Raw genomic sequence first — 14739 nt, forward strand, 5'->3', positions numbered from 1 at the left:
GAACCTCATTCCTGTGCAGGTGAGTCACTGCCTCCTTTCTGGCTCTGCTGCCTCGTGAGGGCTGTGATCTACAGCAGCTACTCCAACTGCATTCTGGCCTTTCCAGCCTTTCAGCATTGTCTTCATAGCCCATCTTACCGTATGTGCTGAGGTTGGGCCTGTAAACCTGCTCTGTGTTGCTGTTTTTACCAGTGGTGGACAGTAACTGAGTAACTGAGTATCTGAGTAACTGAGTAACTGAGTATCTGAGTAACTGAGTAACTGAGTATCTGAGTAACTGAGTAACTGAGTATCTGAGTAACTGAGTAACTGAGTATCTGAGTAACTGAGTAACTGAGTATCTGAGTAGCTGAGTATCTGAGTAGCTGAGTAACTGAGTATCTGAGTAACTGAGTATCTGAGTAACTGAGTAACTGAGTAAATGTAATTAGTTTCTGTACTTTAGTATTTTTGGTGTATCTGTACTGAAGTTTCTCCGTTCTGGGCGACTTTTTCCTTTCACTCCACTACATTTCAGAGTCTAATATCCGACTTTTTCCTCCTACATTTTGAGAAATCTGTCGTTCCTTTTGGTTTCTGTGTGTATAAAAACGTAACATGTCAAAACGAAAGAAGCGCAAAGCCAGAGCGCCAATCAGGGCCCAGCGGTCACTTTGTTTAGAGCTGGTTTTGACCTGTTGGTCATACCGACCCAGTGCAGCACGCGGTTCAACGTCAGCGCAGCAGCGTAAAACTTTGGGAGAGTCTGTTCAACATAAATGATGAACTAACCTAACTTTGTGTAAATAGAGCTCAATATAGAAATATGTCCACATATGCAGTCGAGACTGACGCGGCTTTTTTCTGAATTTCTACAAACACCATTTCATTTTATAGTAAATGAGTTTGGGCTGGTTTATGTTTATGAACAGACGCCTACAGATCAACATAGTAAAGGAGCTCATCTGTGATCCTGAGTTTAAAGCCAGTTTTTATTCAACTTAAACTTGGAACTAAGTTGTAAATAAATCTGAAACTGAAACTTTGCTTGTGTGTAAAAAGTGATTTCAGAGCCACTCGGTTCTCCCTGATGGAAACTGTTTACCTTCAGTGTTTTGTGCTTCTGATCATTTTAATAGACGTCAGCGTCACTAATTAATGACCTTCTATTAAAAGACTGGTTTACCAAGAGAGACGCTGGAGGACTTTCACCTGAAATGAGTTCATGAAGCCAGTCTGGTTATAAAAATGATAACAGGACCAGATCAGAGCCAGAATTACTCTTTTAGTACTTTTACTTTATACTTAAGTACATTTGAAGGGAAATACTTTAGTACTTTTACTCAAGTGGAGGTCTAAAGGGAGGAACTTCTACTTTTACTGGAGGAATATTTTACCTTGGGGGTCTCGACTTTAACTCGAGTACATTGTTTGTGTACTTTGACAGATTTTGCAAAATGTAGTGGAGTGAAAGTCATGGAAATACTTCAGTACAGATACACAAAAAACTACTTAAGTACAGAAACTAATTACATTTACTTACTTACTGTCATCCACTGGTTAAACCTCTTTGTATGAAGGCTGTGTTTCGGCCTGGCCTGCCCTCACTGTGACCTGGTTAACCCTGTGCTATATCACACCAACCATGAGGACAGCAGTGAACTCTGAGACTTAAGCTCAGTAAACAGGCCGAACCGCCGCTTTGAGATCACTTCCTTTCCGAAGTTGATTCAGAGAGAGTTTGACGCTAGTAAGCAGGACACAATGGTCAAAGCCTGGAAGTGTGGAGTATCTATGAGATCACCCACGGTCCCCAAGGGGGTCGCAGAGGAGGGATGTTACTGTAACGAGAGCCGAGGAGGCTGGGATATATCAAGAACTGTACTTTTCAGACTATCAGTAAGTGATATCACTTCTGCGTTTGTTCATTTTTCCTCAGTTCCACTTCAGTCCTTCCCATTTAGTCCCTAATTCTCTTTAGTGGGTGGAATTTCATTCTGCTGTGTTGGCTCAGCTCCTGAGCCTTTGGAGCCTTGGGCTTTTGTTTTAGACTAAAAGGACCCAAAATCAGAAGAACAGAGTCTACAAGACCTCCGTTTCTATACCGATAGCCGCTCAGACACACCTCTGAGGGAGAGTGCTCAGTTTCGTAGCTGCCTTTCCTGAGACGGGTGGTTAAATTGGTCCCTGCCAGTGTTTAATCATGTCTTCGATGGAGATTATGATGATAATCCGCCAGGATTACGCGATGAAACTCAACTACTCAATGACGTGATTGTTCTCCTTCAGTGTTTTACAGTAGGAATCAGAGCCAGGTGATGAAGAAAAGCAGGCTTTTGGAACCAGACGTCTTTCCAAGTCATTTATATACTTATATGGTTCTTTAGATTGATGGACAATGTATTGTACATGGTTCTATATAGCACCAAAAATGGTTCTGCAATGTCAAGCTTGTAACAATGGCAGAACCCAGAACCATTTCTTAAAGGATTTCATACAGAACCATATACGTTCTCCATTCGTCTGAAGAACCGTTTCACCACGCAGAGAACCATTTAAGCATGTAAATGGCTCCTTGAGTGTTCAGGGTTCCCTTTTCTAATAATATGTTCTATTCTTGGATATATAAACATGTGAATATATATATATGTGTGTGTGCGTGTGTGTGTGTGTGTGTTTTCACGATCAGTGGATTAGTAATTGGCTGATGAATTGGTTACTAATAGAAACAAAGCTCAACATCATCAGAGTGTGTGTGTGTGTGTGTGTGTGTGTGTGTGTGTGTGTGTTACCACGATCAGTGGATTAGTAATTGGCTGATGAATTGGTTACTAATAGAAACAAAGCTCAACATCATCAGAGTGTGTGTGTGTGTGTGTGTGTGTGTGTGTGTGTGTGTGTGTGAGTGTGTGTGTGTGTGTGTTGTTTGTGTGTGTGTGTGTGTGTGTGTGTTTTCACGATCAGTGGATTAGTAATTGGCTGATGAATTGGTTACTAATAGAAACAAAGCTCAACATCATCAGAGTGTGTGTGTGTGTGTGTGTGTGTGTGTGTGTGTGTGTGTGTGTGTTACCACGATCAGTGGATTAGTAATTGGCTGATGAATTGGTTACTAATAGAAACAAAGCTCAACATCATCAGAGTGTGTGTGTGTGTGTGTGTGTGTGTGTGTGTGTGTTTTCACGATCAGTGGATTAGTAATTGGCTGATGAATTGGTTACTAATAGAAACAAAGCTCAACATCATCAGAGTGTGTGTGTGTGTGTGTGTGTGTGTGTGTGTGTGTTACCACGATCAGTGGATTAGTAATTGGCTGATGAATTGGTTACTAATAGAAACAAAGCTCAACATCATCAGAGTGTGTGTGTGTGTGTGTGTGTGTGTGTGTGTGTGTGTGTGTGAGTGTGTGTGTGTGTGTGTTGTTTGTGTGTGTGTGTGTGTGTGTGTGTTTTCACGATCAGTGGATTAGTAATTGGCTGATGAATTGGTTACTAATAGAAACAAAGCTCAACATCATCAGAGTGTGTGTGTGTGTGTGTGTGTGTGTGTGTGTGTGTGTGTTACCACGATCAGTGGATTAGTAATTGGCTGATGAATTGGTTACTAATAGAAACAAAGCTCAACATCATCAGAGTGTGTGTGTGTGTGTGTGTGTGTGTGTGTGTGTGTGTGTGTGAGTGTGTGTGTGTGTGTGTTGTTTGTGTGTGTGTGTGTGTGTGTGTGTTACCACGATCAGTGGATTAGTAATTGGCTGATGAATTGGTTACTAATAGAAACAAAGCTCAACATCATCAGAGTGTGTGTGTGTGTGTGTGTGTGTGTGTGTGTGTGTGTGTGTGTGTGTGTGTTACCACGATCAGTGGATTAGTAATTGGCTGATGAATTGGTTACTAATAGAAACAAAGCTCAACATCATCAGAGTGTGTGTGTGAGTGTGTGTGTAAAAGCGCTTTGTGACAGTTTAATGACAGTTAATCACATTTGCTATTTGACATTTGAATCGCATTTAATGGGTCGTCTTTCCAGCCCCTCCCAGCGAGATCTGAGAGCTTTTGTCCTGCAGTTATTTACGAACGCTTTGTTCCTCAGGAGAGAGATCTACGTGTCTCCAGCACGGTGTGTACAGAGTGCTCAAGGTTCTGTGAACACACAGACACACACAGACTCACGCACACGCATACACACACACACACACACACACACACAGACACACACAGACTCACGCACACGCATACACACACACATGCACACACAGACACACACAAACACACACAAACACACACACAAACACACACACACACACACACACATCCTGCAACTTTGTGCTGCTCAAGAGCTGCACAGGAAAAGGAGGGTAAAACATACAGAGGAGGAATTCCGCACAGACCCTGATGACATCACGCCCCGAGCAGCACTATTTACTTATTTATTTATTTTGAAGTATATCAACATTCTGCCCCTAAACCGGAAGCCAGCGTATCTACAGCACATGCAGTTCTATTAAATGCTACTGCTTTATTGGTGGATTTTGTCTGTTCATTTACAAATACCAGAAAAACGGAATATTTGATACGTAACGTCATCGGGACAGAGATCTGTGATGTAATATTGTGGCTATAACACCTTAATTAAGGAAAGGAGACGCTGTGTGTTTTGTTCTAAACTGTATGTTACACTGCAATACCTATAGAATTTCTCACAACATGCAGTATGTCTCACAATATTCATCTTTCTGCCCATAATGATTATCTTTCTGTCATAATGAGCTGCTATCCTTATGGGCTGATGTCATAATGAGCTGCTGTCCTAATGGGCTGATGTCATAATGAGCTGCTATCCTAATGGGCTGATGTCATAATGAGCTGCTGTCCTAATGGGCTGATGTCATAATGAGCTGCTGTCCTAATGGGCTGATGTCATAATGAGCTGCTATCCTAATGGGCTGATGTATAATGAGCAGATATTGATCTTAATCTGTATATTTTTTTGATCCATGCAGTTGTTCATTGTTCTAGAAGTACTGACCACAACAATCAAATACAACCCCATTTCCAAAAAGTTGGGACACTTTTTTACAAAAAGTAAATAAAAACTATATTTATTTGAAAGCACAACGTATCAAATGTTAAAATTGATCAATTTTATTGTTTTTTGAAAAATATTTGCCCATTTTGAAATTAATGCCAACAACATGTTACAAAAAAGTTGGGGCAGTCGTGGGCTGGAGGTTAGGGAACTGGCCCTGTGACCGGAAGGTTGCCGGTTCAATCCCCAGTGCCGACACTTGCCGACACCCCCAATTGCTCCCCGTGGATAGGGCTGCCCACCGCTCCGGGCAAGTGTGCTCACTGCCCCTTAGTGTGTGTGTATTCACTAGTGCGTATGTAGTGTTTCTCACAAAAGGCTGGTAAAGGTGTGTATTGCTGAAAAACACCTGGTAGTTAATTGGCAACAGGTCAGTAACATGATTGGGTATAAAGAGCATCTCAGAGAGGCGGAGTCTTTAAGAAGTAAAGAGGAGGAGGGGTCACCACTCTGTGAAAGACCTGCACCATCAAATGGAGCAACAACTCAAGAAGAACGTTTCTCAACATAAAACAGCAAAGAGCTTCTGCTTTTCATCGTCTACGGTGCAGAATATCATTAAAGACTCAGAGAATCTGGAGAAATCTCTGTCTGTGAGGGACGAGGCTGAACACCAGTATCTGCTGGCCGTGATCTTTGGGCCCTCAGGCAGCACTGCATTAAAAACAGACATGATTCTGTAGTGGAAATCACTGCATGGGCTCAGAAACACTTCTGAAAACCACTGACTGTGAACACAGATCATCACTGCATCCACAAACGCTGTTAAACTCTAAAACACAAAGAAGAACCCAAATATAAACAGGATCCAGAAACGCTGCCACCTTCTCTGGGCCTGAGCTCATTTAAAATGGACTGAGGGGAAGTGGAAAAGTGTCCTGTGGTCCGGCGAATCAGCATTTGAAATTCTTTTAGGAAATCATGGACACTGTCCTCCAGGCTGAAGACCACTCAGCTTATTAATAGTGCAGTTCAAAAGCCAGTATTCATGCTGGTTTAGGGGGCATTAGTGCACATGGCATGGGTGACCAAGGCACCATTAATGCTGAACGATATATACAGGTTTTGGAGTAACAAATACTGCCATCCAGACGACGTCTTCTTCAGGGAAGGCCTTGATTATTTCAGCAAGACAGTATCAAACCACATTACAGCAGCATTTCTCTGCATTAGAAGAGTCCAGGTGCTAAACTGACCTACCTGAAGTCCAGACCAGTCCGGTCACCACTGATAACATTTGGCACATTATGAAATGAAAAACATGATGAAGGAGTGAAAGGGATTTAGGCGTAGTGTAGCTAGATCAGGTGTGTTGGATTAGAGCTAAAACTAGACTCTGCTGGACAGTAGAGGTTTTAGGCCAGAGCTGAACACCTGGGCTCTAGATGTAGCACTTAGCTTAGAAATGCTCTTAAATTCCTGGAATTCCCCAGCATTCTTAGCATTTCCTTTGGGGGAGTTGGTGCTGGCATGTGGTTGTGTGGTCACATAGCTTGAGATAAGGTCGGTGCTGCAGATGAACTCAAAACAAAGCCCCTTTTGAACGTGCTTTAGCTGTTAAACGTGTAGTAAAGATGCTGGCGACACATCTGAGGCTTCACTTCTTAGAACCTCATACTTTTCAGTGTAGCAATTTTAAAGGGGAACTCCACTGATTTCCCCAAATTTCTCTGCAAGATGTAAACTAGGCCATTCAGAGGGGTTGTAATATGAAATGCTTTGTTCTAGACAAACTTGGAGTCCGATTTTCATTTATTTATTTATTTTTGTGGTAGGAACCGGACATCCAAAGACTTGATGTCTCTGAAAATTCAAGAAACATCAAAGAAAGATTTTCCAACAGAAAAGTTTGGAAATTGTTATAAATACGCTTCTGTTTTCTTCCTTTTTCCAGTTTTGAAAAGGTTTTAACGTAAAGCGTAGTGTTTTAAAATACATTCTTGGTGGAGGGGTACATGCAGAATAGTCCCCCAGATAAAACTTTATTTATTTTATTTTATTTTATTTTTAGTTATTTGACCATCGTCAGCATTCCATATAAAAACTCTAAAGATGCATTTATGTTCACTGGTGGTTTTGAATAGTAAAAAAATAAAAAATAAAAAAAAATATATATATAAAAATATATTTGTGTTGCGGTCATAATGATCCCTTGTTCCTTGCTCCCTATGTAGTGCACTATGTAGGTTATGAAATTAAATCCTGGACAACAGTTGCATTATATGTCTGATAGAAAGCCATTTGGGATTCAGACATATGATGCACGCCTCCCTATTTAACATTTGGTGCACAGTTTGGGTGGGAAAGCCATACTTCCATGACTTCCATGACTTCCATAGAGCACTTTATAGGGACTACGGAGCCATTTGAGATTTAGCCTCTACAATGAAAATTCTGAACCACTTAGACTGATTATTTGACTGATTTGTCTGATTGGCTGATTTATACAGGAAAAAAATCTTTCAGCCATAAAGAAAATGAAGATTATTGATCATGTTACACAGACAGACTGGGACTTTTATTTTGAAGGCTCGTTGTTCACAGTGGTCTGATCAGAGATGTCTGACAGCGCGGAGTCTCCCACAGAAACACAGAGAGATGAGTCCTCCTCGCAGCAGAGCCCCGCGGACACGGGCGACACAGGAGCGTCGGAAGAGAAGAAAAAGAGTGAGTTATTATTTTGAGGTCACGTGAAGCCGCTTACGTTCGCGGAAAGTTACGTTAACGGCTCGCTTTTTCTGTTAAAAACCTCCGCAGCTAGCCTGGCAGTTCCGCGACAGTTTGATTGACAGGACCGTGAGCCAATGAAATGACAGAGTGCTGCTTCTTTAGCCAATCAGTGAGCTGTGTGGATTGTAACCTGCCCATGTAAACAGTTACTCAGCTTTCAGGATAAAAAGTTATTTTTTACGCTTTATTCAAATGTACTAAATAAACCGCGGCATTTCAGGAATGTTATCTTTTTATTTTTCTAACCAGCGTTGCTGAAAACGGCGACCTTTTTCCTTAATTTAACAGATTAAGTTAGTTAGCTAGCTAGTTAGCGTAGCTTCATTTGAAGCTTATTCGCACAATCGAGCAATTGATTAATCCTCCTGTTTTCACCCTATAGGACTATAAATCCCCTCAAAACAGTCTTACAATGCATTTCTGTCATTCTCAGCACTGCAGTGACACTGACGTGGTGTGTTAGTGTGTGTTGCGCTGGTCTGAGTGGATCAGACACAGCAGTGCTGCTGGAGTTTCTAAACACTGTGTCCACTCACTGTCCACTCTATTACACACTCCTACCTTGTCAGTCCACCTTGTAGATGTAAAGTCAGAGACGACAGCTCATCTGCTGCTGCACAGTTTGTGTTGGTCATCCTCTAGTCCTTCATCAGTGGTGACAGGACGCTGCCCACAGGACGCTGCTGGCAGGATATTTTTGGTTGGTGGACTATTCTCAGTCCAGCAGCGACACTGAGGTGTTTAAAAACTCCAGCAGCACTGCTGTGTCTGATCCACTCAGACCAGCACAACACACACTAACACTCCACCACCACGTCAGCGTCACTGCAGTGCTGAGAATGATCCACCACCCAAACAGTACCTGCTCTGTGAGGGTCCATGGGGGTCCTGACCACTGAAGAACAGGGTAACAGAGTATCAGAGAAACAGATGGACTACAGTCTGTAACTGTAGAACTACAGAGTGCAGCTATACAGTAAGTGGAGCTGATAAACTGGACAGTGAGCGTAGAAACAAGGAGGTGGTCAGAATCAGTCATAGGCTGGAGGTTAGGGAACCGGCCCTGTGACCGGAAGGTCGCCAGTTTGATCCCCAGAGATGACTAGACGGTACTGAGGTGTCCTTGAGCAAGACACCTAATCCCCAACTGCTCCCCGGGCGCCGTGGATAGGGCTGTGTGTGTGTGCGCTCACTAGTGTGTGTGTGGTGTTTCACTGCATGGATGAGTTAAATGCAGAGATGAAATTTCCCCGTTGTGGGACTAAGAAGGGTCTCTTAATCTGAGATCTGTAGACACCATGGGGAAGCAGCTTAGTCTCATTACAGATTCAGATACGAGGTCTTTAGTGTCCTTTACTGACCATCAAGCACACCTGCTTATCTCGGTGCACGGCGGCCGTCTTATGGATGTAATGATATGATTTGCGGAGCAGGTGGAACAGGAACATGTCTTGTTCTGACTTGTTTAAAAACTGAATATGTTCTTTTTCAGAAGTGGGGGATGTAGGGAGGAGTGTGCTGTATGTTAACGCCTGATGTGTCTCCTCTTTCAGTTGACGTGCTCTTGAAGGCGGTGGGAGACACGCCCATAATGAAGACCAAAAAGTGGGCGGTGGAGAGAGGGAGGACCGTACAGTCGCTCGCCCAGTTCATCTCCCGCTTTCTTAAACTCGAGCCCAGTGAGCAGCTGGTACGACACGCAAACACCTCCTTTTACTGCAGTTAGATTCTGTAAAGTTCAGGCTGTCTTCCGAAAGGGGAATTCCACCTGCTTTTCAGAATTTCTGCAAAATTCAGTGGTCATTCAGAGATGTCTGATGTCTTCACAGTGGTGGTGATGGGAACCAGGCGTCGCCATGACTACAACACAGATATAGACACTTTATTTACCATCCAGAACCACCAGAGAACCTACACGAGTCTTCTGAGCTTATATGGAATGTTGATGATGATGTTGAAAACAGTGGAAAATCTGGAATAATGAGTTTTCTTTGGGGACTATTTTGCCGCACAGCGCCCTGCACGTCTCCCTCCACCATGAATGGAGCTGAAGTTCTCTAAACTCTCATAAAACAGCGTCTCAGTCATCAGGCAGTGAATTCAGAACCAGCTCATGTAGGAACTTTCTGTAGGAGCTTTTAGAGGGACGTCTGGTTCCCATCACCACCATTGGGAATGGCTCTGAATGACTTGGTTTATGTGGAATTTATAACCCTTTTGACAATTTGATTGGCCAGGAATTTGAAAAAAAGTGGATTTCCCCTTTAAAAGTTTCGAATAAGGGTCCCGAGTGGCGCAACCATCTAAGCGTTGTCCGTGTCGTCAGGAGTTCGATCCCTGGTGATGCTGCAGTCGTCCGCAGCCGGGAGTCCAAGAGAGCACAACTGGCCTCGCTCTCTCTGGGTGGGTAGGATGGCCCCCTCTTCTCCCCCCATCACTCAGCCCAGTGCTGGTCAGCACAGGCGTCTGATAGCTGACGTAACAGATCTGGCGGTCAGATCTGATGACATTGCGTGATTGGCAGTTCGTAAAGAAGCGGTGGCTGGTTTTGCAGGTCTCAGAGGAAGCCTGTGCAGCCTTCACCCTCCTAGCGTTGGTAGCATCGTGTGACTGGGGGAGTCCTAACTAGTGGATGGAATTGGAAACGACTAAATTGGCGAGAAAATTGGGGGAAAATTATGACAAATTTCCTTAAATTTCTCTCCTTTTTTTTGCAGTTCATTTATGTCAATCAGTCATTCGCGCCATCACCAGACCAAGAAGTGGGTGTGCTTTTTGAGGTGAGTGTTATTCTGGGCTGCCTGTTCGGTTCCTGTCTTCTGTGTTCCTGTGGGACCGTTATTTTTGACCAATACTGACCACATTCATGTGTGATTGGCAGAAATGGGCAGTTCACAAACTAACTATACACTAACAGCTAAGGTGAGGTGGCTGAGTGCGTTCTGAGCCGGGATGCCTTGCTTCTTTTTTTTGTTATGTTTTGTCATTTTTGTTACATGTGACCGACACACATGCTCAGCATAGGGGTGCCTGATACGGCAGAAATATCATATTTAAAAATATCACAATATTTCAAAACTTCAGAGTAAAATGATTGTTCAACATTTTACATCCTGTACCGCACTAAATCCTGTACGGGCACAGCCTGTGCCGCCACAAGTTCCGGGAACTCCATTTCCCAGAAGCCCTTGGGCTGATTAGGCCCCACCTGGCACACCTGTGGACTCCTCTAATTAAGGCCTTGGCAAATAGCAGCCCTTTGTCACACCTTTGTAGAGGGGTGACTGGTACGGTACCTGGCCCAGGTGGGTGTTGAAATAAAAAGAAAAGATTCAATTCAATTCAGTCAAAATTTTAAGTTGCTATGTAATAATTAAGGCAAACATTCTCAATATTATGACTTACTAAAGGGCTTGATCCCCCCCAAGTTATCATTTATGACATAGTACCTGATTAGTATGAGATTATAAGTCATAACTGTCATAGTATCTCATTTCTGTGACATAATAAGTCATAATTATGACATAGTACCTGATTAGTAATCATAACTCTAATATTGTATGTTGTAGTATCTCATTGTTATGACTTCTTCTTTCGGCTGCTCCCTTTAGGGGTCGCCACAGCGGATCATCTGCCTCCATCTTGCCCTATCCACTGCCTCCTCTACTTTTACACCAACCATCTCCATGTCCACCTTCACTACATCCATAAACCTTCTCTGAGGTCCACCTCTTCTCCTTCTACCCGGCAGCTCCACCTCCAACATTCTTTGACCAATATATCCACTATTCCTCCTCAACACATGTCCAAATCATCTCAACCTGGCCTCTCTGGCTTTATCTCCAAACTGCACCACCTTCACTGTCCCTCTGATCTGCTCATTTCTAATCTTGTCCATCCTGGTCACTCCCAACGAAAATCTCAGCATCTTCATCTCCGCCACCTCCAGCTCAGCCTCCTGTCTTTTAGACAGAGCCACAGTCTCCAAACCAAACATCATAGCAGGACGCACTGCTGTCTTGTAGACCTTCCCTTTCACTCTTGCTGCTATCCTTCTGTCACACATCAGCCCTGACACCCGTCTCCACCCACTCCATCCTGCCTGCACCCTCTTCTTCACCTCTTTTCTACACTGTCCATTGCTCTGGATGGTTGACCCAAGATATTTGAAGTCATCCACCTTTACGACCTCGACTCCTTGCATCCTCACCTTTCCACCTGCCTCCCTCTCATTCACACACATGTATTCCGTCTCATTGTTATGACAATAGTCATAATTATGACATAGTACCTCATTATTATGGGATATGAGGTCGACATTTTTAAGTTGATGTGTAGTAATTATGGGAAACATATGGCTTTGTGCTGGTCTCACCAGTAGAGGGCGCTCTGGCTGAAGTTTCTGAGTCAGGCCCTCCTGGGATCAGCAGTGCCTGCACTGCGTCCATCTGCCTGCACATTTTACTCCGTCTGTCTGCTCCAGCTAACTAGGCCAGCTTAGTGACTCAAAGGGGAAGTCCACCAGCTTTGCAGAATTGCTGTATAATTGTGAACTGAGTGATTCAGACTGGTTTGAGACACATTAATGAAAAGGAATGGTTAATTAGGAAAAGCCACTTAATAACTTTCCGTCTCCCTGTTGTTTTTCAGTGTTTCGGCAGTGACGGAAAACTCGTTCTGCATTACTGCAAGTCACAAGCCTGGGGATGACCTTTCAACCTTTCCACGCTTTGTACAGATGACTCGCCCCATTCACACATACATACACACACACACACATACGCCTTTAAAGGGGAATTCCACCCAGTTTTCAAAATTCCATGTGTGAGGTGTAATCAGAGAGATTCAGAGGGTTTGGTGTGAAACGGTTCAGACGTCTTCACAGTGGTGGTGATGGGAACCAGACGTCGCCATGACTACAACACAGATATAGACACTTTATTTACTATCCAGAACCACCAGAGAACCTACACGAGTCTTCTGAGCTTATATGGAATGTTGTTGATGGAAAATAGTGGAAAATCTGGAATAATATTTTCTTTTTTCCGTTTTTTTTGCTTCACAATGCCCTGCATGTCTCCCTCCATCAGGAATATAAATGATATAAATATGTATTTAAGACCAAAATCTTCTCAAATCTATCATAAAACAGCGTCTCAGTCATCAGGCAGTGAATTCAGAACCAGCTCATGGAGGAACTTTCTGTAGGAGCTTTTAGAGGGACGTCTGGTTCCCATCACCACCACTGTGAGCAGCTCTGACTCTGGAATGACTTAGGAAATTTGGAACATCGGTGGATTGGTGGAATTTCCCTTTCCGAAGTAAAGGTGCCAGCTGGTCCTTGGCCTGGACGTGCAGTTCTAGGAAACAAACTTTAATTGGCATAGAACCTTTGCGTTGTGGTTCTTTAAACATCGAAACTTCTCAAGGGTTTAGAAGATTCCTCACACTTCTTTACAAAAATGGTTCTTTAGGGAACCCAGAGTGATTCCTCTGTCTCCCAGGAACTCTGTGGCACCTTTATTTTTAAGGGTCATAGTTTTTCTTTTTTAATTTTATGACTAATTGTTATATTTTGTCTTGATGTAAATAAATTATTGTGAAAATATGAAGCCACATTCCTTCTTTTCCTTCGTTTCTAGCTGGATATCCGAGCATATGCCTAGATTTTCCCTTGTTTTTCCCCCAGCATGTCGCCTGATTGCTGTAGAGGAGGATTGCGGAGGGTGATGTGTAATAATCACAGGAACGGCAAATACCTACAGGGTCAAATCCAGCTGGATTATTTGAGGAACAGGCAGCATGATTTCCCACATTGTGCAGTAATTACAGTGTCGTACGCTGTGTGTGTGTGTGTGTGTGTGTGTTGGGGGAGCTTGCAGGGTGGGCCAGGGATGGTGGTGCAAAAGAAGAAAAGATGGAGAAAGGGAGAGAGAGCACTAACAGATGGACTTAGGAGGGATTACACAAAAATCTGGGGTTGGACTGTGACTCCAGTTCTGAGAGAGAGAGAGAGAGAGAGAGAGAGAAAGGGAAAAGGAAAAGGAGGAGATTGGTGCAGAGATGGACAAAAACTCAGGAACGAGCTCACAGGGAGAGAGAGAGAGAGGATAAGGATGCTTAGCTGCAGGACATGAGGGCCATTTCTGCTCTTTCCCTGAAGACAATGAACAGAAACACAGGATGGACTGGGACGGGAGCCGATCCGCCGCCTCACCTGCGCACCTGTGACTGAAGACTGAAGTTTACAGGTGAGAAAAAACAAATCGAATTCCGTACGGTTCAGTTTTAAAGATTCACATCATTTCATCCCAAATAACAAGCTGAAAATGTGGATGCAGGCAAGTTTAGTACTTTTGGATTGACTGTGCTTAAAGGGGAACTCCACCGATTTTCCAAAATTCTCCCCAGAGAGAACCTACTTATCAAACTCTCCTCTATTTTCCCATCATCAACACTCCGTATAAACTCGGAAGACTCGTGTAGGTTCACTGGTGGTTTTGGATAGTAAATGAAGTGGCTGTATTTGAGTTGTAGTCATAAATCCTCCGTGTACTTGTTACCAGTTCATGTAGGAACCTTTTGTGAGGAGCTTTTAGAGGTGGACGTCCGGTTCCTATCGCCACCACTGTGAGCAGTTCTGGCTAGGTAAGTTTATCTAGAACAGAGCGTTTTCACACCAAACCTCTCTGAACCGCTTTATTGACATCTGAAGCGTTTAATTAAGCGGAAATTTGGAAATATTAGTGGAATTCCCCTTTGACGTGTGTGTGATCTGCAAACTTTATTCCACTGTAAGAAGTGCAGGAGCTCAATCGAGTATAATATGAGATGTATACGTATATTTAGACGGCATGTCCTCATCATATATATGTATCCAGTTGCCAGGATGGATTCCAAGATATGACCTAAAATGACTTGGAAAACATTCTGGTTCCATTGACT

The 14739-nt window shown here is 43.3% G+C and overlaps 2 protein-coding genes across 3 annotated transcripts in view; both read left to right on the forward strand.

Moving 5' to 3' along the window:
- Window positions 1-1681: 1681 nt before the first annotated feature.
- Window positions 1682-12666, forward strand: atg12 (ATG12 autophagy related 12 homolog (S. cerevisiae)). Its single transcript, XM_017714577.2, has 5 exons — window positions 1682-1878; window positions 7594-7731; window positions 9348-9484; window positions 10512-10574; window positions 12445-12666. Exons 2-5 carry the CDS (start codon window positions 7623-7625, stop codon window positions 12502-12504), a joined length of 369 nt encoding a protein of 122 aa, XP_017570066.1. The 5' UTR covers window positions 1682-1878; window positions 7594-7622; the 3' UTR covers window positions 12505-12666.
- Window positions 12667-12933: 267 nt separating this feature from the next.
- The window catches only part of si:ch211-149k23.9 (germ cell-specific gene 1-like protein), a 15293-nt gene continuing 13487 nt past the window's right edge, over window positions 12934-14739 (forward strand). For both annotated transcript variants that reach the window (XM_017714575.2, XM_017714576.2), the window contains exon 1: window positions 12934-14045. The gene's annotated coding sequence lies outside the window, so the exon portion shown is untranslated. The remainder of the gene's footprint in view (window positions 14046-14739) is intronic.

The sequence above is a fragment of the Pygocentrus nattereri genome, chromosome 3 (genome assembly GCF_015220715.1).
Source record: "Pygocentrus nattereri isolate fPygNat1 chromosome 3, fPygNat1.pri, whole genome shotgun sequence".
Classification (NCBI taxonomy): domain Eukaryota; kingdom Metazoa; phylum Chordata; class Actinopteri; order Characiformes; family Serrasalmidae; genus Pygocentrus; species Pygocentrus nattereri.